The 26190-nt window shown below is 41.1% G+C and overlaps 1 protein-coding gene across 9 annotated transcripts in view; it reads left to right on the top strand.

The window, feature by feature from the left end:
- DMD (dystrophin) overlaps positions 1-25975 on the top strand; it is a 1152080-nt gene extending 1126105 nt beyond the window's left edge. For 7 of the 9 annotated variants that reach the window (XM_085049820.1, XM_085049818.1, XM_085049822.1 and 4 more), the window contains 4 exons: positions 4555-4798; positions 5146-5269; positions 9231-9323; positions 23517-25975. In XM_085049820.1, the coding sequence (XP_084905946.1) occupies positions 4555-4798; positions 5146-5269; positions 9231-9323; positions 23517-23614 (559 nt within the window). In that variant the 3' untranslated portion in view covers positions 23615-25975. Of the gene's footprint in view, positions 1-4554; positions 4799-5145; positions 5270-9230; positions 9324-17330; positions 17363-23516 lie in introns of all 9 variants that reach the window. The other 2 variants (XM_085049835.1, XM_085049846.1) reach the window with 1 other exon arrangement.
- The last annotated feature ends 215 nt before the right edge of the window (positions 25976-26190 follow it).

Consider the following 26190-nt stretch of genomic DNA (forward strand, 5'->3'; position numbering starts at 1 on the left):
CTGCTCTCCACAGTTTCCTGCTTTTCAAAAAAGCCCTTTTCTCTTTTGCTTTGTCTCTCTTGAGCTGTTTATTGAATTCTGACCTCCATTTGGGTTTCAGCTGCAGTTTCTGGCCTCCAAATACTTCCATCTTGACTTGTTATTTAAATGAAAAAGACTCTTTGAAATTGTAATTCTGAGGTTTTGCTTTTGGACAGTTCGAAAAACTCTGTTGCCTATTTTGAATTCTTCTGAAATGCATTCTCTAACTTACAAACTATCCTAGCTGTGACATCATTCTGACTGGGGTTTTGTCAGTTCCAAGGACCTCTTGTTAGATATTCATTATTTATCTGCTAGCATTTTAAGACCTTGGTGCTTCTGTAGCTTCTAAGTATGACTTCCTTAAATAATGTATGGCTAAGATTTGACTGCTAAATAATTTATATTTGTTAAAATGTGAGCATTTTAGAGAATATTTTCAATGGCTGAAAATGTTTTATTTGAGTTTTAGGTCTTCAGGCTTATGCTGAGTTTTGCATCACATGGAATATTGTGATAAGACCGTTTCTGTATTCAATAGACAAAAAGCAATCTTGCTGTGGAAGGCATTATTATGGTATTACAAAATAAAAAAAGAAATCCAATTACAAAACCTTCTCAAAAACAATTTCCTCAAGAGTGAATGCATTTCAGAGAGAGAGAAGACAAGTTTTTGTTGTCCATCTAAAGCAGTACATTACACAGGTTTATGCAATAGGGTAGGTAATACTGACCAGGATGTACTGTAGTGGCATTAAATAGAAAGTATGTGATTCTGCAGTGACAGAGTCAAAACCTTTTGCAAATAATTAAAATACTTTCCTACTAGTTTAATGAGTCAAGAAAGTGAATGTTTCCTAATATTTTAGTTGAATCAAGGTGTCTGACGTAAGAGGAAGACTTCTCTCATGTTCTCTGCTCTTCCTCCCAGCTCTTAGCTGTCCTGTAACAAGAACTAAGTAAATGAGACCTCCAGACAGAGCTCTTTGCCATTCCTTTGCCTTTCCTGACTTGCAGTGGGAGCGCAGTGGGCTGTGTGCCACCAGAGAGGCACTGACACTCTGAATCTCAAAGCTGCCCTGTTTCAGTCTGGCTGTGGTGTTCCTTCAGATCTAAAGACTGATGAATGACCTCCTCACATAAGTTCCTTCTGTACAGTTGCCAACAGCAAGCAAGTGATGCATTTCTAAACATGCTGTGGCTCCTTTAGGTATTTGTTTTGGCATTGAAGAAGGGGAACTGGATCTTCTGAGTGTGAAGCTCCATGAGTAAACACTGTCACTCTAGTGAGGGACAGGGGTAGGTGGTTCACTTACCAGCTTTGTCTGTTTCTTCAGACCACTGATTTTCTGTAGGGAGATGAGAAATAACATGAATTAAGAAATTCTCAATTGCCTTTGAGAGGACTACTCAGCAAACAGGGTCCACTAGGATTTCTGTCACCAGGCAATTAATGCTGCCAGTGATAGATGTGATTAATAATTCATGCATGCTTTACTACTCAGCTCTTCACAGTTGCATAAATCAAGGTTACACTGCATGCTTCCTATGTTGCTTTTCTTCACAAATGCCTCAAAGAGTTGCAAGCATTGTAAATTGAATATATGGGGTATTTCTTAATATTCTCTTACTGAAGAAGGGTTCATTTTCCCAGTGATGAGTAGGTGCCGCAGCACTGTTTCTTTCTTGGTGACAGCCAGATGTCAAAAGTCACCCAGCCTGAGCTGTGGTGGAGGAAGGTGAGGTTTCCAAGTACTGCCCATGCTTGCTCAGTTGCATTCAGTTAGAGAGGAGCATGTTTTTGTCTCCCCTTTCTCTTATCTCCCATTTTTTGCTGAAAGTGTCAGACAGTGCCTCTCCTCAGGACGCTGAGGGCTGTGGGCAGTGCCTTGGGTGCCTGGCTCAGAGCAGACTTTTTCACCACACAGCTTAAAACTTTTCCAGAGGGAGGAATAAGAGCCATTTGTTCTCTCTTAGGATAATCTTACAGCAGGTTTGAAATTCTTTTCCTTCTTTTTTAATTTTCAGCTTTTTTCCATTGTGTTAATACATCTCTTCATTGCTGTATGTGTAGATCCCAGTTATTATGATATTGTTTGTGTGCACTGCACATCACTCTTAAGGCTCTGAAGCTATGATGAATCTCAGTTCTCTGGACTAAGGACTGTGTAGCTGGACCAAAAAGGTGCAGCTGGAAAACTCAGTAATACAGGTGCACTGGGCAAATCCACGTGCTTCCATCAAAATGACATTCCTTTGTTCCAACAATATTATTTAATTACAGAACTCCCAAATCCGGACATACCTCTAGTTGGGAAATACACAGTATCTTTTACATTAGTTTTTTTTTTTTCCTTCACGCTTTCAAAAAGATTTTTTAATTATTTTTTATCAGACGTGAAAGGATTTTTATCTGAATTACTCTCTGGTCTTTACTTGTATTTCAATACCATAGTTACTGGAAGGACTTTTCTGTATTGATACAGGCAATAGCAGATTCCTTTGTGGCAGGGTATCTGATTATGTTGTAAGTATGACCAAGTGCATTTATTTAGTTTCCCTTAGGGTGATGTTTTATCTTTTCCTTTACAGCACTTCAGACTTTTGAGTCTGCTGTTGTTAGAGTATTGCCTGTATTGTACATCTGGGAAATTCCTCATGGGGTAGTGATAGCCACTTGTTGATGGACTCTGTGAGAAGCAAGCTTAATGATTATTCCTGTGTACATTTTAGTCAGCAATAATACTGTGTGTATTACTGTTGTCATGTTCATTACTAGTCCCTTTCATATTTTTATTAAGTATTCACCAGTTTGTTCAGCTGGAAGTACCCAAAGACATTAAGTCATGCAGAAGGCATAAATTACATGACTACATCTATACCCAGTATAGATAGCCCTTTTTTTCTAGATAATTTTCATAAACTTGAAACTATATTTCACTAAAAAAAAAAAATGCATTTGAAAAAACCCTCTCGGTCGTTGTCCTTCTTTGTGTGGGTTTTGAATAAAGAAATCTTGAATTTTGGAACAGCCTGAAGTTAAGAAAGATCAGTCTTTTGTTTTAATAATTTAAAACTTCTGCAGAGGAGGGATATATCATGTAGGTCAGACGTCCCTTAGGGATTGTGTTGTGGGGAGTGTCACAGTCCCAGGTTAGGATGTGTCCATCATTCAGCTGCTGAGGGAGGAGCACAGGGACCTTTGAAGAACAGCCAGTTGCTTGTCTTTGTCCTTGGCATTGCTTTCTCACCCATGTGAAATGATGCATCCTGCTTTAGTTCTTGTTCTGGTCACAATAATGTACTTTCAGAAGTGTGTTCTTTGGGAGGTTTCCGAGGTGCTGTTAAGCTTCCAGACCAAACTGTCAGAGCGTGTTGTGGTTTGCAGGCAGAACTGGCAAAAGGTGTCTGTTCTCACAACCTCAAATAAGAGCAAGCTGGAAAAAGTAAAATCTGGGTCACTGCTTGTGATGAGTAAGCAGTTGCCAGAGCATCGAGCCGGTTTTCCCCCTCTGGGAAGCTGTAAAGGAACATCATAGCAACAAAACCCCAGTGCAGTTTGTTAGGCCTCGCTTACCTATGAAGTTTTCTACAAGTTACTATTTTTGCAGTTTTGGACTGTTATCTCTAACAAGGTTTCTGTTTCTTACCTTCAGTGCTTTCCCTGCTCAGTATATTTTTTCTCATGTGGAGCACTATAGATCATATTAATCTATGGAGTGTTTTACTGGAGTAAAATTGGAGTTTTATGGAATAAAAGAGCAAGCTTAGCAGTGCCGTCAAGTTATAGTAGACAGCAGCACTCTAGGCAGGACAATGAAGATGGAAATTATAGCCCCAAAAGTCAGTGCAGTTCAGTTTAACAGACTGGGTCACTACCTTGTCTTCTTCTCATCTTAAGTTGATAATTTTAGCCCTAGGCTGGAAATGCTTTTGCAGATACAAAGAGAGAAGAGTGATGTGACCTGACTTCCAGTAGTTGAGTTCTGTGTTTTGCTCTGACTTTGTGTGGCTGCCTCTCTGAGGTTTCTCATCTGTAAAACAGATAAGCCAACCAGGTGGCACCTGCTTTGGTTGAATGTTTGTGAGGTGCTTGGATCACTCCAAGTCCTCCTTTAGCACTAAGGGCTCCTCAGGTGTGGCCATGTGTGGAAGGGAACCAGCAGTCCCACTTGTGCTGGGATGCATAAAGCTCAGGAAGCCAAGGGAGGGTTGAGCCCAGGCCGGACCATACCTGGCCTTCAGGAGAGTGTCTGGAGCCTCCTGCATCAGGTGCCCTGGGAGGGAATCAGCTGTGAGTTCTGGTGATGCCAAGAGCCTTTATGCAACTTGAATCACAGTTCCCTCTAATACCAGATCCATGTCGGTCTGCAAGGAGTAAACCCACAGGAGTGTGGATTCAGCAGAAAGAAAGGCAGGTGGTGCAGGTGAGCCCTGAAAAGTGAGACACATCAACACTACATGAGAGGAGGTGCCTTGTCACTGCCCTGTGCAGGGGCCATAAAGCTTTTTCCCCTTGTCACTTCCCACCAGGAACCTGCAGGCAGAGTACGACCGCCTGAAGCAGCAGCATGACCACAAAGGTCTGTCCCCACTGCCGTCCCCCCCGGAGATGATGCCGGTTTCTCCGCAGAGCCCGCGGGATGCTGAGCTCATTGCAGAAGCCAAGCTGCTTCGCCAGCACAAGGGCCGCCTGGAGGCCAGGATGCAGATCCTGGAGGATCACAACAAACAGCTGGAATCACAGCTGCACAGGCTGAGGCAGCTGCTGGAGCAGGTGAGTCCTCAGGCATTTCTTCTAGGTCTCTAAAGAGTCATTTTCCAAACAGGGTGTGAAGTGTTACCAGCAACAGGAACATTCCAAGAAATCATATCTGTAGAGGCGAGTCAGGGAAAAGTACTAAATTGTTCTACAGGCTGCAAGTGAGAATGTGAAGTCAGGTTTCGGTATTCTTATTTAGTCTTTTTCCTTGTTTCATTCAGAATTAAAATGCATTGGTTGCATGGATGAGTTTACTTAAAAACAGATTGAAAACTGTGTGTATCATGGAACAAATAAAAATTACAGAGATATAAAGTAGTGAGCTGCTAATAGCAACGCCTTACTTTTCTCTTGAATTTCAGCCACAGGCAGATGCCAAGGTGAATGGTACAACACTGTCATCTCCTTCTACCTCTTTGCAGAGGTCAGGCAGCAGTCAGCCAATGCTTCTTCGTGTAGTTGGCAGCCAGACTTCAGAAACCATGGGTAAGATAACGAAGCTTGGATTGTCACAAAAAATTTTTATGTCCCATTTTCCAGGAAAAGAATCCTTAAAGACAGAAAACATTTTTCTGTTTAGTTCAAATGAAATTAAGTAGACATTTACAATGGTCTTCGATGTCATCTGGCTGTTTACATTTTGCATCTTCATTATGATTCAGGCTTTACTTTTGATCATGATGCACCCAGTAGCTTGGATATTTTGAAATTAAGCCCAAAGCTCAGCCAGGGCTTGACTTCTGAAAACAAATGCCACTGAAAAGCTAACTATTCTATTCAAACTGACTTTCAGTTATTGAGCATGACATGATTGATTTAAATGTACATAATATTAATTATGGCTAAGAGACTAAATGTATGATTAGTCATCCCCATGTTAAATGATGTGATCTTATTTTTAATATGTTGTGGCTCAATCAGTAGGATGGAGCTGTCACTCAGGCAGTGCTCATCTAGTGGCTTTTCTAAGTATCACATCAGATGTGATAATGAACATCATAAGAGTTGTAGAGTAAGGTTAAGCAATAATATTCTGTAGCTGGAGGCTGGAAGTATTATTTTGGTGCTTTTAGTAACTGCCCTGTGGCACTTTCCTAATTTCCTGTCTGTCATATAATTAGTAAGTATTTATTACCAAGTGGCAAGGATTTTCTGCTAGTAAAAATGCAATCAATCTTTGCAGCATCTTTAAGCAAATGCACTTATATTGCTTCAACAAGATAATGTTTCAAGTCTGATGATAATATTCAACTTCATACACAGAAATTTATTTTATGTATATTAGTGAGAGGCATAATTGAGAGCTTTTCTTTCCACTGCTGTTAGTGAAAGTGTCGATGACAGTGAGAAATTGAATGGGAGGGGACATTCTGCTGTGTCTGAAGTGTTGTTGTGGTGGGAAATGCAGCTTTTGGGGGTCTTTTCCTTCCATTCCAAGTTTAAGCAATAGTGTCAGCCTGTGACAGTTTCAAACAGGATGGGTTCTGTATGCACTGCAGTAAAAAAAGTGAAATAAATTGTACCTTTAGGAATGCTTAAGTTGAAATCCTGGGGGTGAAAGTACATTCACAGGTAACAGGAATTTATGGCAAAAGTAAAAATGGACCTTTCAGTAATCGTATTACCACCGGGGAAATATTTTGTTATGTATGCCATACACAGAGTAGATAAAATGTATTAGTGGTGTATTTGCATCAGCTTTCTGAAGAAATTTCATGAATTTCAGGACCTAAAATACATTAATTCAAATACACAAGATAAGATAGGAAGACTGCATTTCCCAGCCATCTTATTAGAAGTCTTGTAGTTTCATTTTTCATCCTTTAGTGGGACAAAATACAATACTTATTTTTATTTGACTCAATATAAAATTACTCCCATTTACCTCGTAAAACTGGAATTAATTGGTTAACATGATAGAGTAATGTAAACTGCTAAAACTTTTTAAAGCAAATATTTAGACGTGTCTTGATTTTATTTGATTGGTTCAATTGAGCCAATATGTGGGAGGACAGTGAGATGTTGTTATCAGTAGAATCACACTGAGACTCAGCAAAGCCACACTGTTGGCAGCAGGGAGTGGAGCTTATAAAAAGAATTACTAACCAAGCTAACAAACCGCAACTAATTCAGTTTGTCAAGTCTCCTTTCACACCAGAAAGCTCTGCTTGCTAGGCTCAGAGCTTTCTGAAGCACAGCCTGAAATACTCTTGAATTGTGAAGGGAACCAGAGTGGTGCTGTAAATAATGCTCCCATGCAGCAACCATGTGCCCAGAAATGAGGGAGCCATAATTTTTGAGAAAATACTGAGGACCTCTAGGTGTCTCAGGCAATGAGGTAATGTAGTGGTCGCTTTTATATGTTTTTCTCTTTAAAACTAGACTTTAGTTGTTTTTATTTTGAGTGTAGACCCACTGCACTACTGTCTCTCTGCTTTCCCGAGGAGAAATTACTGTGAAAGGTGTTGCACCAGCAGTGTTCTGGTGAAGCAGTGACCCACTCACACCCTGATTTACAAATAGGAGAACTTACTCCTTGTTAACTTAACCTGGGCAAGTGGAAAGGTTCTGCTTTTCTTCTCCTAAAGTCCCAGTGGGAAAATCGTTATCCTTCACCTTTCTCCCCCAGCAGTGCAGCAGCAGAGGAGGTTCCCTGAGGTGTGTGAGGCAGGAGACTGTTGCTGAACTTCGATTTGTTCAGCTACCACCAGAATATTGGAGACTTGCTCAGCTCTCCAAACCTTCTGTAGAAACAGAAATGGGGAAGGCTCTTTTGGGTAAAGAGAGGAGATTGAGGTCTGAAGGCATCTTTACTTTTGTCAGGTTTCTTGGCTGATGCCTTATTTTGTCATTTAGAAGAAAATGCTCAGAAAAAAGAATCCAAATGAATAAAACATAAAAATCATGCATTTAAAATAAAAAATGCAGCATTTTGAGGGTCAACACAGTTCAATTTGTATCACCACTTACAAGGACATTTGGAAATCGATACCTGTCTTCAGTTCTTGACCAGGACAGCAGAATCACTGCCCTCTTATTCTGATCTTTAGGGCCAGGAGGCTTTCTTCAGGCTGATAAAATCCTCAGCCTGGGTAGAAGCAGCAAGTGAGTTTTCACCTTGACATTCATTAAAGGCTGCAAGGACATTGCTTTTGCTAGGACACCTCTGTCAGTGCAACCCCTGATGCAAAAGTAACTCACGGTGTGAGTTGATTTGTGTGAACCCAGCACCACTTGAAAGCTGAAACTGTGCAAGCAGCCTCAGTGACTATTTTTAGACCATTAATGGAATAAAATAAGCTAACACAAAGAACGTAATTTATATTAATTAAGTGCTTCTTGCAGACACTCTATCCCACTTCTTGTGCTGGAGTGGGAGAAATCACTCCTGGTCAGAAATAAGTCTTGTTAAACTCCTGGCTTAAATATAGGTAGCCCTGAAGTGCTCCTTTAAGATCCCTTTTTCTAGGTTTTTCACTAGCCTGGAGCACCTCAATGTTTAAAGAATGTAAATGTTAACAGAAAATCAGTTTCCTACTCAAGTTGAATAGGGCAAGACATGTTAGAATAAAGGGTCATTAAGTCATTTCCAAAATAAGTATGTAGCTCAGTTGTTAGAGCAGGCAGAATTGCTTTTGTGTTTTAGTAGAGATTAAAGGCATCCAGTAAAAAATGAGAATTTCACTCCAAATATATCTTTTAGGTGTATTTTTTTTCAGGTGCTTTATTTATATTGGAGGCTAGGATCTGCATTAAAAACAACATATGGATTTTAGTTATATGAAACTGTGAGCAAAAAAAATCCAGTAAAAAGAAAATGTATTGAATTTCCCATTAAGCTGCTGCTCTATAATCAGGTTATGGAAATTATTCAGTGGGAGAAATGTATTTCGCTTTATTAAACTGCTGCTAAACCCTTTTACAGTACAATTGAGTGTTCTTGGAGTGCCAATCTGATGCAATTAAACTGTCAGAAATATTAATACTGATGCAGATGAGAATCTGGGTTTCTACTGATTTGCACAGCTAGGCAAAGCAGTGCCAACATGAACCCAGCACTATTAGAAAGCTGCTCAACAGCAGCACTCACAACAGCAATTTCTTTTTCCATTAATAGAATAAGAGAGGCTGAAACGACGAGTGTCATTTGTGGAACTAGATGTTCCTAGCAGACATTTTACCCTACTTCTTTTACAAGAGTGGATTATTTCTTAAAGCCCTTTTTACTAATTAAAATAGTGTTAATTGTCTCAAGTTCATCATTTAATTGCACTTAGATCCTTACAAAGAAAAGGAACAGTAACAGTCAACAAAATTCACCTTTGGAATTTTTATTGTGTACTAAGCAGAAAATGTGTCTGAGTGAACAGTCTGAGCTTGGAGGAGGAGTTGAGCAATACAAACTTCAGCACAGGCTCTCATGCAGTGGTGTGGATTTGCTTTGCAGGCGAGGATGAGCTGCTCAGCCCTCCCCAGGACACAAGCACAGGTTTGGAGGAAGTGATGGAGCAGCTGAACAACTCCTTCCCCAGCTCCAGAGGTGAGCGCTGCTGCCTGTGGCAGAAGAGAGGGAAGAAGATAAAAGTGCTCTCTGTTCCTTGATGTTTTCAGGGGGTTGTGTTTTGGTATCAGGATTTTTTGCTGCTCTTTGTTTTCATTTTAACAATAGCTGTAGAGAAACCTGTCTTGTTTAGAGTGGAGAAGCAGCCTGTTCCTCCTTACCTTAAGCTACCTCCACAGGTAGCCCTTGCTAGCTATGTGGATGAAACAACATCTTTGTGAGACTCTTTCTTCCCCAAGCATTTTCTTTGCTTCCCTTTTGCCATGTTCCTTTTCTCACAGCTTTCCTCCTTTTTGTTTGATCCCCTTGATGATTTATTTTTTAGTACATGTCTTAGCGCATTTTTTTCTGCCTCATCTTTCTCCAAGAATGTGTTTTGAAATATTATTAAAGTTCTAAGCCAAAGTTCTCAGCCATGTAGCCCTCGGGTCGAGAGGGATGGAGGAAAAACAAGTGGGATGCTTGTTTGTGCAGCATAGGCTGCACTTGTTCATACAGCCACAGCAGTTCTTTCAGTGTTTCCATTTTGCTCATTCCTGTTGTTTGCTAAAAATAAGCATTTGTATTACTGGGATTTACTTGTTCAGCCTTTTTTTCATTTAAGTTCTTTTCTGAGCCCAGAAGAAAATACTCTGCTGCCAAGAAAAATGGCTTAGGTTCCCTAGCAGGAGATGGGAAGTTTGGGATATTGGCTGTTGCTGTGCAAGGAGGCTTGGACATGAACCTCTTGGCAAGAGAAAGTCTTGGTATTGCCAGCATGATAAGTGGATTTCAGGGGGCATGGACTGCCTGCAGGGCCCTTGCACAGGTTTCACACATCACCCAGGGCTGCTTCTTTAGGAGGTAAATGCATTAACCATTGTACTAAACTTTCAGTGGAGTTCAGTTTTCTCCATCCTTTGGTTTCGAAGCAAGTTCAGCTCTCACCAGACATCATCTGTGAGCAGTGGGGAAAAAATCAATATAAACTGTATAAGATCTCATGCTACAGATCAAAAGATGGATTTAGAAATATATCATTGAATAAAGTCTAATATAATGAATTGTAAACTGCACTAAGCTCCACCTCAACATTATGCCAAAAAGTCATATGTCCAACCTTCATTTTGCCTAGGTAATTATTATGAGAGACAACAAATGAAAAATCTTTCTAATATTGCTATGTAGATAAAAATTGACTGATTTTTAAAGTTGCTGTGTACACAAGATTATGACAGTGTTTTATCAGTGATCATCATTTGTGCAAATATGTTGTACATAGATCTTGCATTGTCACATGTGTCTAGATGTAGATATCCCATGTGTAAAAATACTCACCAAATGTGATACTAATTTATAGTCATAGCTGATGACACTGGCAGTGTTTCTTTTAAAAACAAGCTTAGTTTTCAGTGAAATGGGAGCAATTTATGAAACAAAATTTAATGAGATATTTGAAATAGAGTGGTTCGTTTCCTGTGTAGAATAAGTAGGTAGAGGTCACTCTGTTAAACATAACCTTCTGCTCACTGACAATGGGAAAGGGTTTTTTATCTTAGTGAAAAATACAAAGCTTCATGAACCAATCTGAGAGAATACAAAATGTAGTAGGAAAAAAAAGTGAAATTGATAAGATCAGATAATATTTTAATTTTGTAAACTAAGCTGTAGCTTCAGATTTTCATTCTCATGATGCAAAATGTGGTCATTTAGCTAGAGAGAAAGAATATATTCCCTAATTTTGTTTCTCCATTCAGTAACTGTGTTGAAAATGTAGTAGATGATCACAAGCATCCGCAGGAGGTATTGGAGTTTATCTACTTCCCTGTTTGACTAGCAGCCATGGAGAACAAAAATACTGTCTATCTGGGTGGAGGGCAGTGAGTGAGGAGGGGACACAGCCTTTGACAGGAGTGCCCCTCAGCCAGGCCATGACAGGAGCTCCTGGTGCAGCAGCCAGGAACAGGCAGAGCCCAGCAGGCAGAGCCCAGCAGGCAGAGCCAAGCTTCCCACAGGACTTTTCCTTCAGCACTTGGCCAAGGCACTGCCAGGCTGAGCCAGAATCTGCCTCTTCCCCTTTCTTGTGCTACACTAAAAGATTAGCCCAGCTGGGAGAGAAACTGGTTCTGTTTTTTGGGAATTGTACCAGGTTTCGGCTAAAGAGATTAGGACCTCAATTAGGTTTCTCTGTTCTTCATATATCTTTTGATTTATTTGCATGAATGCCAGGTTAGTGTAATTCCTTTTGACTGAGGTGTAGGAATGGTCAGGCTCTCTGTAAGAAACAGTTTGTCCAACAGACAGGGCAAATGGAGTTCCATTCTTTGGTTGATAAAGGCTACTGAGACTTCATATAAACTTCTGTTACTGAAATTTTCTTCTATTCCCAATTTAACAATTCAGTTATATTCAACTAACACCTGCATACACAAAGCTTACATCCAACATCTGACCTGCTGCAGCCTCGTGTAGATTTTCACTGTGCCATGAAAGATGCTGTGGTCTGTCAGATTCCACAGGCATCAGGGATCTGATGTAAAATTTTCAAGACTGCAGGGGGAAGGAAAGGAAGCAGAGTTGTTTGGTCTCAACAAACTACTGAATCAGGAATCTTTTTGCTGTAGAGAAATGCAAATCTGTATCTCAGATCTCTAATCTATAACAGAAGATCAAAGTGCAGTTGCAGAAGGGTGAGAGCAGTTTGGCAAAGCAGCCTGACAAGAGGGCAGAGTGTAAAGAGTCAGGCGTAGTGCAAGTGAATAAACCCAAACAAGCAATAGCACAGATCTATAAGCAATACATTTTCTTATATTGATTCTTACTTAGTAGAATTAAAAAATTGTCAGATACCAGAAACACAGTCATCCCAGTCTGCCATTCAGAAATTGGTTGTGATACAAGAGCTGAGGGAGCTGGGGTTGTTTGCTCTGGAGAAAAGGAGGCTTAGGGGAGAACTTAACACTCTGCAACTCCCCAGAAGGAGGTTGAAGCAAGGTGGGGGTTGGCCTGTTCTCACAAGTATCAAGCAGTAGGACAGGGCAAAATGGCCTTAAGTTGTGTCAGAAGAGGTTTAGACTGGATATTAGGGAAAATTTCTTCAGGAAAAGGCTGGTCAAGCTTTGGAACAGGCTGCCCAGGGAAGTGTTTGAGTCAACAACCATGGAAGTATTTCAAAGGCATGCAGGTGTGACACCTGGGGACTTGGTTTATGGGAGGCTTGGCAGTGCTGGGTTAACAGTTGGACTCAATGATCGTGAAAGTCCTTTCCAGCCTTATGATTCTATGAAATACGTTTTCTTTGTGGCCTGTAAAAAAAAAACGTTAAATTTCAAGCTAAGTCTCAGCATGTCACAGCATAAGGAGTGGCAGGCCTTTTGAATCAGGGACATAATTCTGGGTGTCCTACTGCCATTAGAATAACAACAACTTGGAGGTGTCCAGAACAATATGACAAAAGCAAACTGAACTTTGGAGGCTTTCATTGTGAGAAGAGTTCTGAGCTGAACAAGCAGTGAAGAGAGAAAAGAACTGAGTTTCTGTGCTTGGGTGCACAGATGTGTAGTTGAGCATCGCAGACATATTTAGCTTAAATATTGTCAAAAGCACCTGAAGTGTAAGACTTGCTCAGGTTGGGAAATAGTTTACTAAAGCAAGTAGTGGCTCTTATTTTGGACTTCTAAAACAAAGCAGTAAAATGCAGTAGTAATTGTCACTCACCTGAAGATAGATTACTAATGATTATTATATTTTTCAAGCTTTTGCTGCAGCAAGTTGCTTCAAAAAGGGCATCAAGGCTTCATAGAATTTTGAATGTACTTTAGAGAAGCAAGTGTAAAACAGATTGGGTCATAGACCTGCAGACCTCAGATGCAATAACTTGTGTACCTTATACCTTTTATAGCGTTTTTCAGTTGTTTGTTTCTTCAGTTTAACCTTTTTTATGCAGTTCTTGGCATTTCCTAAGGAGATCAGGACTTCCCTGCTCCTTGCACAGCTGGCTGTTGGTGCCGAAAGCTGTTTCATTTCTGGAGAGACAAATTCTGCTGAATACCTGATGATTGCTGTCCTTAAGGAATTTTTCTTTCCTTTTAATCTAAAAGGTTTCCCATCCACTCCTCTTTTACTTTGCTGCTCCCAGCAAATTCACAACTGCTGCAGCTGCTTCAAACAGCTGCTGTGCTAACTCAAAACAGATGTCAAAGCCAGAGGTCTGACATTTAGTGGAAATCTACCATTAAATGCCACCTCAGTGGTTTATTTGACCCTGCTCAATAACGGGCCTCAGAGGAAAACATTTTCACACCTTATTTGTGCCCAAACTACTAAATCTCTAGGGAATTGGTTCACAGTTAGAAAGTAAGATTGGCAGGCCAGTATTTTCAAAGCCAAATTCATCTCTCCTGCAGCACTGAGGATGAACAAGTTGCACCACTTCAGGTGGATCTCGAGGTGGACCAGGCTGAGTTTTGCAGTTATGGTTTCATGGCAAATTCTTTCTGTGAGTGAAGCTCCGAGAGGAATTTAGGGGCAGAAGTTCTTGAACTAACTGAAGCTGGTGAGAGCTTCACAAATTTGCAATGCTGGGCCCCTGCTGGGAGATAATGAAGAAGTGGCAGCCAAAACTGGTTAGAAATGAGACTGTGATGGCTTGAAAGAGCTAAGAGGCTGTGACATAATGTGAAAACATTTGGATGGAGACTGCTCCTCACAATTTTGCATAGTATTGCTTAACACATTTGTGGTGTGGTGCAGTGAAATTACAAGACCTCAGAGTCACTAAGAATATCACCCTTTTGTAGTTTTTAGGAGTTTTATTTTTATCTCAGTCACATTAAAATGCACCAGTGACATTTTCTCCTCTCACTTGTGCATCAGCCAGGCTCTGTCATGAATGGGACTAATGTCCTAACTGGAACTAACAACATACAACACTGCAAATAATTCAGTTTCTCTTATTCTGACAGCAAAAAATCTTATGATGCAGGCTTCTCTTTTCACACTTTACTGAGACAGTGGAAGAGTGCCCTGGAGATACTGAACTGTGGGGTATTCTGGAAATACTCTTCCAGTTGAGATGCTGTAGTGTCTCCTGGATTGTGTCACCTTCTCTGCTGTGGTCCTGCATGCCACCACAGAGAGCCCAGGTGACTGAGATCCCTTACTGCTCCCCTTTGGCACAACAAAATTGATCTGCCTGAGCTTCTCTGCAGATGGGATAGTGGTGGGGAGGACTAAGTTTTCCCTGTTTTATAATGCCCAGTTCTGATGTAAACTGAGAATATGGTAACGATATTAACAAAACGTCAAGGAATTTTTTTTTTGTTTTGAGAAAAAAGCCTGTGTGCAGATCAAGATCTCCTTTCTGTGCAGCCTGTCCCTTTCCTGAGCTCAGTGAGAGGGGCAGTGCAGTAGTTGCTTTGTGCTTTCTGTTTTGAAAGACTCTGGCATGCAGGTTTTTTTTGGTGCCTCTGCTGTCAGGTTTGCTGTGGTCACTTGCTGTATACCTTTGCCTGTGATACAATGCCATATAGCTTTCAAAAAAAAAAAAAAAACCAAACCAAAAAACTCTTCTATTATGTAAGGGCAGGAAATGTTGATTTGAGTGGGAATAATAGATAATTAGGCACCCACGGATTGCGTATCAGTATTTTGATGCCTTACAGAACACAAATTTTCAGAACTGCAGCAATACAGACAATCTTCTTCCTCTGCAATTTATGCCAAATCATACTCCTTGCCTTAAAACTTAGAAACATGCATTCATTCATATGCAAAGAAGAAAATAACGTAAAATCCATTAAACCCTTTTTAATCTTCCTCCAGAAGAAATTAGCTGTTGCTGTAGTAGCATGGATCTTCATTGCATTTAACAAATTCTAGGGCTGATTACTCACCACAGACTGTCTTCACCAGCTGTTTTGTGTGGTGCTGAGCTACCCCAGTTACCTTCAAATGCATTCATTTTCAAACAAATCCAGCCTGTCTCATGTAGATTTAAATTAAACAGAGTAGCTGCAGTTGTAGGTGCTTGTTCTTAACAAGCATTTCTTAAGACCTCCATATTTTGCTTGTAGACAGTTCCTTTCCTCTTCTTGACCCAAGCTAAACTGTGGACCCAAGCTAGTCTCTTGCTGGGTCCCATTCCTGCCCCAGGGCTCCTTCAAACCAGGCTGTACAATGCTGCAGTTCCTGGAGTCCTTAAGTTGACCACCTGCTGACCTAAACCCTGGGGCTCTTCCTCAGAAAATGACCAAAGGCTGCAATAGATTTTGTATCTTCCTTTCCAAGGTTTTTGTGTTATGTGATTTATATTGGTGAGAGATTCTCATCTCCCTTTTTGGAAGGCATGTTTTAGGGAATTTGTGACTCCTGATAAAAGTGCCAGAGGAGGTCTCAGGCTGTGTAGACACACGTGTAAGTCCTAGAAGGTTAGGCAGGCCTGGGGGTGGAGTCCTTAGAACTGAAGTGACACCTCTCCTGGTACAGACACCACTGCAGTCAAGGTTTCGCTTAGGAGCAGAATAAAAACCCACATGTACAGCATGTTGTTGTCAAACCTATTGTTATTACTTCTAATAGGAAGTGTGCAGCTGGGGAGACGGAGAGGGGCAGGAAGGGACTAAAACTTGCTCTGTTCAGTAAATGGTGGCCTTGGCTGTCCAGGTCTTAGAGGCTGCCCCAGCCCTTTCCATTGCCTGGAGTTTGTGGGAGCCATGGCTCAAGCCCATGCTGGTCAGTGATGCCATTCCTCCCTCTGCCCTCTCCTCCTCTCCTGTACTGCCTCTGCTCAGCCTTGCTCTGCTCTTGGCCCTTGTTCTGCAACTTGTAAAATACCCATAAAGCTGTTTATTGCCTCTCTTCCCTTCTCCTGCAGGCTGCCATAGAGCAAAACTCGGCAGCAATTAGGTTACTGTTATGCTGACTGCTGTGTTCTCTGTATGTGTCTGTCTCTCTCCCTGATGTCCCATACATCATTTAAAATTACATCGTTTACAGCAGCTCTGGGGCAAAGATCATCCTCTTTCTTGAATGGCATCTGCTGCAGTGACTTTCTCACCTAGTACTGCAAGCCTGGCCATGCCAGTGCTGGCAGCAGTGTGACAGTGACAGTGGGACACTGCTTCTGGAGACAGCGAGCATCTGATTGTTAGTGGCTGTGTGGTGGGAGGGAGGGCAGGGCAGTGTTTCTGCTGTTGACTAACACCTGGCTTTCCTTTTTTAAAAACAAATACGCTATGAGAAGTGTTGGAGAAAAATCAGCATGATCAAAGTGTGGCTTCTGTGAAGGCTTGTTAGGAACTTCTTTTCAGCTAAACCCATTACTGACTCCATTTTGGTAGTATTTGAACATGATGAGATACTTTCTCTTTTTTCCCTTTTTACTTGAACTTTTTTTTCTCTGTTTCTCCCTCTGCCCCCTCAGTTTTATCATGCTTGCAGGTCAGCATGTTGCAAACGTATTTTGAAATATATTTATCCTGAATGTGAGCATGTTGCATTCCAGTGTACTTCTCTAGGTGTGAAATATGTGTGTACACCTAAGCATGGATGTCAATGCATACCTCAATGTGTGAAGGCCATAATACAATGTAAAGTGTCTGGATAAATTAATTTTATGTTGGGGGAAAGCATTTTTACCACTTACACTGATTGCGAGAAGTACTCAAATTGTGGAAATTAGGATGCTCAGAAAGTGAGTTCAGATGTTTTCTGCTGTCCTTATTCTTAGTGAAAGGTGTGTAAGTTGGTGCTAGTAGTTTTCTCAAGTGTTTTTCAGATGTTAAACCAAGCCACAGGTTACAGAACTGTTGTTGAGTAAATCAGCTCAGAATCATCAGTGGATTTCCCTGCACATTCGGTCTTTGTTTAAGCAGAAATGCATTTTTTTAATATTAGATTTCTAAATGGAAATTGAAGTGTCTCTTACAGTATAAAATATATATTCATGTGTGGTTTTTTTCCCTTTCTTTCTGATATTTATTTCACTTCCTCTCTCTGTTCCTAAAGGAAGAAATGCCCCTGGAAAGCCAGTGAGAGAGGTTAGTGAGACGCAGGCTCACTGCCATGGCTTCTGTTTGTCACAGCTTGCTTTCTGTGCCCAGCATGCGTGCGACACAGCACGGGGTTGCTTGGGTTTGGTGAAGGGTGGGGGTGGTTTTATTTTGCTTTGGGTTTTGTTTGGTTTTGCTGAGTGCATTCCCCATGTGTGCTGTAACAGTGGTGTACCTCTCAACTTTCAGTGGAAACAATGTCAGCTCAGGGATCTGCATTTTCTTACATCCTCCCAGAGGTGGAAAATCAGGTGGAAAATGGGGAGGAGAAAATAATACATTGAAATTAAGCCTCTGAATGATAAATGTTGTCAGTAAATATGCTGCAGTCATTGACTTGTGTTCTGTTGCTCTTGTGTGTAAGCACAACAGGGAGACTTGGGTCTCTTGCTGTTCTGCTTACAAACTCACAGCTGTATTTACACACACGTGCCAACACACCAACCATCATCTCCAGTGATTAAATAGTTCTTTTATATTTCCTTAGAACAGTGAGAGTTGAGAGGTATAAGAGATTCAGGTGTTTTAATTTCCTGATGTACTATTGCAGAATGAAGAATGCTACTAACATTCACCAGCTCCACAGTGTTGTGTTCAGCAATGCAAATGGGCCGTGGTTTTCACTGTGCACTTCGGACATGGTTGGTTTGATGCAAAATAGGTTTTGGAATTGGTGTGTCGCTGCTCATTAATGGGGGAAAACGTTTTGCACTGTGTTGTCACAGCTCCTTTGAAAGCATTTCCAGAGAGCCTTGATTTTTCCTCTGTGAAGCCTCTCTTCATTCGCCAACCATATACAGCGTTTGAAAGATGAATTCCTAGTGAAAATTATTATTAAAGATAAAATATTCAGAGTCTGCCTGAGTGCAGCTGCAGTAGCTGTGAAATGACCTTTTCCTCACAGAAGACGGTCGGTGTGGATGAGGCAGGAATTGAAGGGTAACGCGGTTTGCAAAGCTCTGCTGGTGCAGAGAGAGAGCTCATGGACACACAGGGCTCTGGGGTTCTTAGCAGAGCTGCTGGGAACCCCCAGGCACTGCCAGGCTATCCTGGCAAAGCCAGGATTTGTCCTGATGTGGTGCCTTGAAATACAGAGGTTCTCTGCACTGGTGCTGGGACAGGTTTAGCTGCTCCAAGGGATGAGATCTTCAGTGGAGATTTAAGTCTGTCCTCAAATGGCAGGTCCTCTCATATGGATCAAAAAAGGGTGCTTGAAATGGCATCAGCAGACTGTACCAGTCCAGAAATTTTATGGAAAATGCTTCACATTCAGCCCTGCTTGTTCTCAGCTCATACACTCTGAGAATTGTTCTCTCTTTCAGCAAAACAAGTCATTGATTTCCACTATGCTCATTCATATTTATGCATATTACTCAAAAAAATCTTCTTCTGCAGAGAGCATACTTGATACAAGTAATTTACAAAACAAAACAAAGAAATACTGGCAAGTTCTACCTGATCAGATTCTGGCAGCCTAACCCTAAAAAGTTGATTTCAATGAATCACTCTCTGGCTGAATTTATGTTTGCTGGTGATTTCAGAGGAGCCTTGGTAACTTGCAGAGCTGAATATAAAATGCAATTGTCCACCTGCTTATGAAGTGTATGAGCTAAGATATAGAACAACTTTTGTTTTAGGTGTGAGTCTATTTGTGCAAAGGCAGATCATGTGGTGTAGAACCCACCTGGCCAGGTTTTGACCCCATTACTCACATTAGGTATTGTCTTTGTGTGTAATCCCATGGATTTTGTGGCATGACTCAGTCAGGAAAGGGTTAGAAATCTCTTCTGCTAGAGAAGGCCCTGCATTGTGTAGGGATTTCTCAATTTACTTTCTATTCACTCTTTCAAGTCTGAATGCTCCACAGTTATTTCTCTGACAAGCTGTAGAATAAGATTGGTATTCTGTTCCTGTGCCCACACCCATGGGCCTTAATTCCATCAGAGTCTCTAAAGCAAATTCAGCAGGTGTGAAACACATCATTCTCTATGTGACCAGAAGTGATGTAGTTAGTGTCTGCAGAAATAGGTGTCTTCTGCTTTCCAAGCAAATGGCAGCTGTGGATTTTGTAAGTTGAAGTTAATACTGTCCATGTCCATTTTGAGCTTTATTGCTGCATTTCAAAGTGTGTGCTAGTTTTTTTCTTGTACAACAGCATTTTTCAACCTTTCAGTGCCTCAAGCATGGAGAAGACTTTTTCAGCTTCATTAAAAAAAAAAAAAAAAAGAATGGAATTAATGCCTTCTTTGATGACGTTACTTTAGAAATACGAATGATAATGGAAAGTTCTGATCTGTATTTTTTAAAGTGCTTCTAGGACAGTATTTCTCTCATTTGCTTCTTAATTAAAAATTCCAGTGTCCTACATTTCAGAACTAGAGAGGGCAAGTGAGCAGCATTCCATGGAAGCAGCAGAGCCCTATGGAAGCAGTGAACTTGAGCACTAATTTAGGTACAGACATTACAGAAAGGGGTGCACTCATTGCACAAACAGTACCAGGAAATCATCATGTCTTTTGTTCTCAGCTCTTTGCAGTCTAGGTTGACCTGGCTGTTACTTTCATCCAAGAAAGGCAAAAATGCTGCTGGCAGTGCAGTGACACCCAGCTGAGAGTCCACCACTTGTGTGGCTGGAGCACAGCCACCCCCTGCTCCTCTGGCCTGTCCTGCCATCCCAAAGCTGTCCCAGACACCAAGGTCCCCCTGCTGCTGCATTTACAGTCCAGCTGTCAACACAAACTGCAGTCAGCAGTGCTTTATGGTCCTGCTCTGAGCTCTAAACCCAGACAGCTCTGGAGAACACACGATTGTTCAGTTTTTATGCAGAGGAAATTAAGACCTGTGCTGGAGAGAGTGGGGATGTCGTGGGGGAGAGGGAGCTGTATCTCCTCAATCACTGCAGCTTGCATCTGTGCAGCTTTTGAGGAGGGAGATCAGATTGGAAGCATGGTTGTTTCAAAACCATGGTATTAATTAGAAGAGAAAGAAAAAAAATACTATCAGACATTTCTGTAATTTTTAGGTATTAAAAAGTTCCATGGGATTTGTGGATCCTTAAGGACTTCTAATTGCCTGCAAATGTAACAGTTTATACCTGTGGCATATGTCTGAAAGTTTTTGTCTGTGTTTTTCGTTGAAACTATTCTTTCTAGACCTTGCCCTTTTTATGACAGAACAAAATAGTATTAATTTCTGAGGATGCAGCTTAGGAGTTTGGGTTGTTCTAAGCCCACAAAAGGGTGCTCAGTCTTCCTGGGCATGAGCAGTGTTGAAATCCTGAAGAGTCCTGGAGTTTTCTAGAAAAATCAGATCACAAAAAATCTGAAAGACAGGCTATGACCCCCACAGGCAGCCTCTCATGGGTGGCTACCCAGGCACAGCATCACTCTGGTTATTCCAGGGTTATTCCCATAAAACTGTGTCAGAGTTTCAGGTAAGTAGAGCAGCCCAGTGCTTCTGTTTGCACAAGCATCTCCCATGTATTCTTGATTTCATATGGCTTCGTCAGATTTTCACTTGTGATTGTGTAAATTGCTGAATTGATCTCAGTCTGCATTATGCCAGTGACAGAGATTATCACTTACCTCTAAAATAAATGTGGTAGGACACATTTACTGTAAAATATACTGTGTTTTGACCAAAACTTGGCAGGAATCTTTCATACGCAGTTACTTGTCATGCTGATGAGCAGATTACAAGGTTTTGCTTCAGATGAATAGGATGGCTACACATTTGTGATTTATGGATGAAATTGCTGATTGATGCATCTGTTTCTTTGCACATTAGTGCAGTTAGCAAACTGTCACCAGATACCAAAACCAAGTATTTTTTTGTATTGCTATCTGGCAAGCTGTGTCACAGCACAGCTCACTGCCGAATGGGCAGTTTCTTGAATAGTTCTCATTTAGATCCAGCCTAGTTGTGTGTAATGAATGCTGAATTTAGGAAAAAAAAATCTAACAGCTTTAAAAAACTAGTAGGTGAATGTAGAAGGTGGTAGTAGTTCTCCAGAAGAAAAAAGCTCCTGAGGTTGTTCATCCTGGAGAAAAGAAGGCTTTGGGAAGACCTTCCAGTACCTTAAGGGGGTTATAAGAGTGAGGGAGAGGGACTTTTATGTGAGCACATAGTGACAGGACAAGGGGCAATGGTTTTAAACTGAAAAAGAGGAGGTTTAGATCGGATGTTAGGAAGTAATTCTTTACTCAGAGGGTGGTGAGGCACTGGCACAGGTTGCCCAGAGAAGTTGTGGATGCCCCATCCCTGGAAGTGTTCGAGGCTGGTTTGGATGGAGCTCTGAGCAACCTGGGATAGTGAGTGGCATCCCTGCCCATGGCAGAGAGGTTAGAACTTGAAGGTTCTTAAGATCCCTTCCAATCTAAAGTGTCCTGTGGTTCTCTGAATAGTTCTAAGATAATTTTTTTCTGTTCCATGAAAGCTGCTGAGCTAAGGTCACTCCAGACTCTTACTGTAGAAAGGTCAGTAGTGTGTAAGTACCACAAATTATGAGCATTGGGAAGAGCACAGTGAGTCCTGATTTTTCCCACAGGGAAGGTTCATTCCTGTAGGTGTACAATGGTAACAGTCAGGCTCCAGCATATTACAGGTAGGGACTGCATGAAAGGTACGTCCTTGATACCCTGCTCATGTCCTTCATTCATCTGGGTGCTCCTTTCTCAAGGACCATGGTGAGGACTCAGCATCCAGACTAAAGCAAAGCATTTCTGAGAACCAGAGTTGTGGGCAGATGGCATTGCACTTCCTGTGTTTTTCCAGACAAATATTCTATCACAAGTGCTCCCAGAGAGTAAATCAAACCCCCTCAGGCCAGGGTGACTTACAATTTTATTAAGTAATACTTCACCTGTTACAAATGTTCAGTTGCTGGCACTCTGCAGCATGGAGTCTTCTTGAGCTGGAGGTCACATGCACTTCTTTGCATCTAAATAAATCTTCCTTCAGCAATTATTTTCTAACTCCTCTTTAACTCATTTATGTGTTTGGCCTCAACATCAGCCTGTGGCGATGAGTTCAGTAATACAGTTATGTGCTGTGTGGAGTATAATTTCCTTCTGCTTGTTTTAAGACCTTCTGTCTGCTCATTCCTCCTTGTCCTTGCAACACTCAGTCCTTGGTTTGGATGCTCATCTTGTAGGATGCCTAGATCTCGGTCATTTTCCCTCTTCAGTCATATCTTTTTAGGAGGGAGACTCCAGATAAGGTTCAGCTGTTTAAACCGTGATGTCTCTGTCATTTGAGGTGCCAGAAGGTATTTGAGACAGTCATAGAGGTCTGCAAATCTCACACAGGGCTTGTAAGAGAGGAGCTAAAATGGCAGGTTTTGGCAATTCAGTCTCCCCATCCTCAAGTCTGTTTGGTCTCCAATTGAAGATGGTACCATTTCTTATGCCTATCACCATTAGCTGCACTGGTGACATGAGCATGAGAAGTTGCAGGTTTCATCTCCAGAATTGTACCCTGTGTTTATTCATTACTTCTGTGTGGGAGGTTGTGGTTATACCATTTTAAGACTTCAGAGTGCTTATGGGTTAGGAGAAATGCACCACTGCATGGTAGTTAGCTGATAATTGTGGTATCTTTGTTTCTGCTGGACTGCTGTCCAAAAAAGAAAGGATATTTTTAAAATTATTGAATGAACTGAGCTGCTTAGTTTGGTCATCGTTATATCTATCTTTGCAGGTATCCTGCTGGGACCTCTTGGCTTTAATGATTTAGTTAATTACTCCTGATCTGTTTGTTTCTCTTTTTCTCCTTGGTAGAACACTGAATGCTCAAACACTTGCAGCATCAGTCAGAAGCTTTTCTGTGATGTCAGTGGACTTGATTGTTGCTTTTGGTGAACATTGATCATGATGAAGCTTCATCACCACGGGGGGCTGATGGCTTATTGACAGCATGGTTTCCCATAGCCATTCAAGCCAGTATTGCTGTTAAAGTGTTCTGCACACTTGCATTAATAACTTTTATTAATGACAACCTGTTGGACTCATCCAGGAGACTCCTGGAAGTTTCCTCTGGGGATGGCAGCGAGCAGCGCACAGAGAGCGATGGATCTGTAAAGTTTCCCTACCAACATGCTGCCACTTCCTCTTTGCTTAATTTCCTCTCTGACTTTCTTTTTCAGGCCACAATGTAGGGAGCCTTTTCCACATGGCAGACGACCTGGGAAGAGCGATGGAAACCTTAGTGACCGTGATGACTGACGACAAGGTGTTAGACTAGCAAGATGTGTTTTACAACTTCAGGCGTTCCGCATGGTTTTTATAATATTCATACTACAAAGAGGATTAGACTGTAAGAGTTTACAAGAAAACAAATCTATATTTTTGTGAAGGGTAGTGGTACTATACTGTAGATTTCAGTAGTTTCCTAAGTCTGTTACTGTTTTGTTAACAATGGCAGGTTTTACACGTCTATGCAATTGTACAAAAATTATAAGAAAACTACATGTAAAATCTTGATAGCTAAATAACTTGCCATTTCTTTATATGGAACGCATTTTGGGTTGTTTAAAAAAAAATTTATAACAGTTATAATGAAAGATTGTAAACTAAAGTGTGCTTTATAAAAATAATTGTTTATAGAAACCCCCTTAAAAAAAACCACAAAAAAATATACTGAGGCAGTGCATTCGTTTAGTTTCATTTCAGCTCTGTAACTGCATCAGAGAGATTCATGTCCTGAGTTCTTTTCCTTGCCTATCAAAAAGAAAAAAAAAATAAGTATTTCCTGCAGTGACACCAAAACGGCCACCTTACATTTCTCACTGGTTTTGTCTGACTAGGGCTGGCTTAGAAAAAATAACCAAAAAAACTGAACTTCCAATGAAGGTAGTTATGCTGTATCTTTCCAATAAAATTAAGAATTACATGACTTACTGTCCTGGTTTTGGACAGCAACTAGCAATTACACAGCTAGTTTGCAATAATTAAATGAAAGAGCACATTACATGACAGAGCCTGCAAAAAAAAATTAATTAAAAAAAAAGGAAAAATAAGAAGGAAGGAAAGAAAAGAATTTAATGACCATCCTGTGTGCCAGTGTTTCCTCTGCTGACTAAATTCCTGGATACTATTAGTAAAGGAATGTAGACATTGCCTTATGGCTTGAACCCTGGGGCTTGGTGGCTCAGCAGGGCTGGGGACAGCTCATCCCCTCTGCCACCACCTGTGTCACCTTTGCTGCAGAGGAGAGAAGAGAGGGAGATGCTCCCAGCCCCCTGTGGGCTCAGCTTCTGACCCGAAGCACCAGCAGGTTACCACAGAGCACTGTGCAGCTCCAGGGCTGGTGATGAGCACCAAGCTCCTCGAGCTCTGCAGGAGGAACCCAGAGCTCTCCACTGCAGGTGTCTCAGCCTGCTGCAGCAGCCAAGCCACCTCTGGGAAAGGCTGTGCAAGAGTTACTGCTGTTCTTGCCTCAAATGGTGATCAGGTGAAGGTAGTCACACTGCTCCAAGAATATTTATCACCAAAACAAAGGCCCTGCTCCTTTCTCCTCCCCCATTTCTCTGTACAAGTAACCCTGCACAATTAACAATAACGTGAGAAAGAGAGGAGCTGATAGAGAAATAGATTAGCCAGCTTGACTGCAGCTCGTGAGAGAGAGGTTTGGGTATGAGGTGCTGTCAGCAAAAGCTTTACCACTTCATTTTCTTAACCAGCTTTTTATTTTACCTTAAAATACATAGAAACACAACCATCTGACTTTATATTGCAAGAGTAAAAAATCTGTTACCTCTTCTTGTATGAAGTGTAATTAAACTTGGGAAAGATTTTATTTTGAATGCTAGTTAACATTGAACATGGCTAGTCATGCTATTTCTACCTCACTTTGGTTTTGTGGTGTTCCTGACAATTACGTATGACAATGTTACATCATCACCACGTGTCCATTGTGTGACCAGGTCTCATTGTTTAAGTAATGACAACGTAAATCATTTACAAAAACAAGTACAATCCCCCCAAACCTCTGCTTTCCTAATAAAGAGCTTTTTTAACACTTGATTACAATAGGAACCCTCACTATTTCTCATGGCCTTTTTTATCAGAAGGTTTAAATTGCAGTTTGAGAAAGAGATGGGTTTCTTCTTTCCCCACCCCCCCTTATACGTTAAACCTTCTCTTCAGAAAAATTATGGAGGAAAAAACAGATTGCACGATTGTTTTCATCAGGGTTTTGTTTTGTTTGTTTTACTTTCTAGATCTTAGTTTTGGAGTGAGTCTGTCAAAAAGTATTTAAAAAGTTGAAAGCTTTATTGCTGCTTTTTTAAGCATAATTTGGGAATTATTTCATATTCCTTATAATGACAAAGTATTAAACTGTAAAACATAATCAGTGTAGTTGAATACATAAATACCATATGGCATGTTATTTCATCGTTACTCAGTACTGGTTTATTACTTGGATATCATAATATATTGTGTTTTAACACCAACACTGTAACATTTACTAATTATTTTTATAAACTTCTGTTTTACTGCATTTTTTCACAACATACCAAATTTCACCAAATATATGCCTTACTATTGTATTATATACTGCTTTACTGTGTATATCAATAAAGCACGCAATTATGTTATAAAAGGTGCAGGAGTTTTTGTGGAGGTTCAGCCCTCACCCAGCACATGTGCCCAGCAATCCTTACCCTGCTGCCACTGCCCAAACCCTCTGTGGGCAGCACCTCAGTGCCTCAGCTCTCCCTGGTTTGGGTTTTTCTCCCCTGTGGAAGCTGAGAACCTCCCGTGCTCCCCAGGCTTTTGGGGTTAGCCAGCCCCATGCTTCCTGCCTCATCCCTGACA

This window comes from Lichenostomus cassidix, chromosome 1 (genome assembly GCF_008360975.1).
Source record: "Lichenostomus cassidix isolate B80296 chromosome 1, HeHo_3.0, whole genome shotgun sequence".
Taxonomy (NCBI): Eukaryota; Metazoa; Chordata; class Aves; order Passeriformes; family Meliphagidae; genus Lichenostomus; species Lichenostomus cassidix.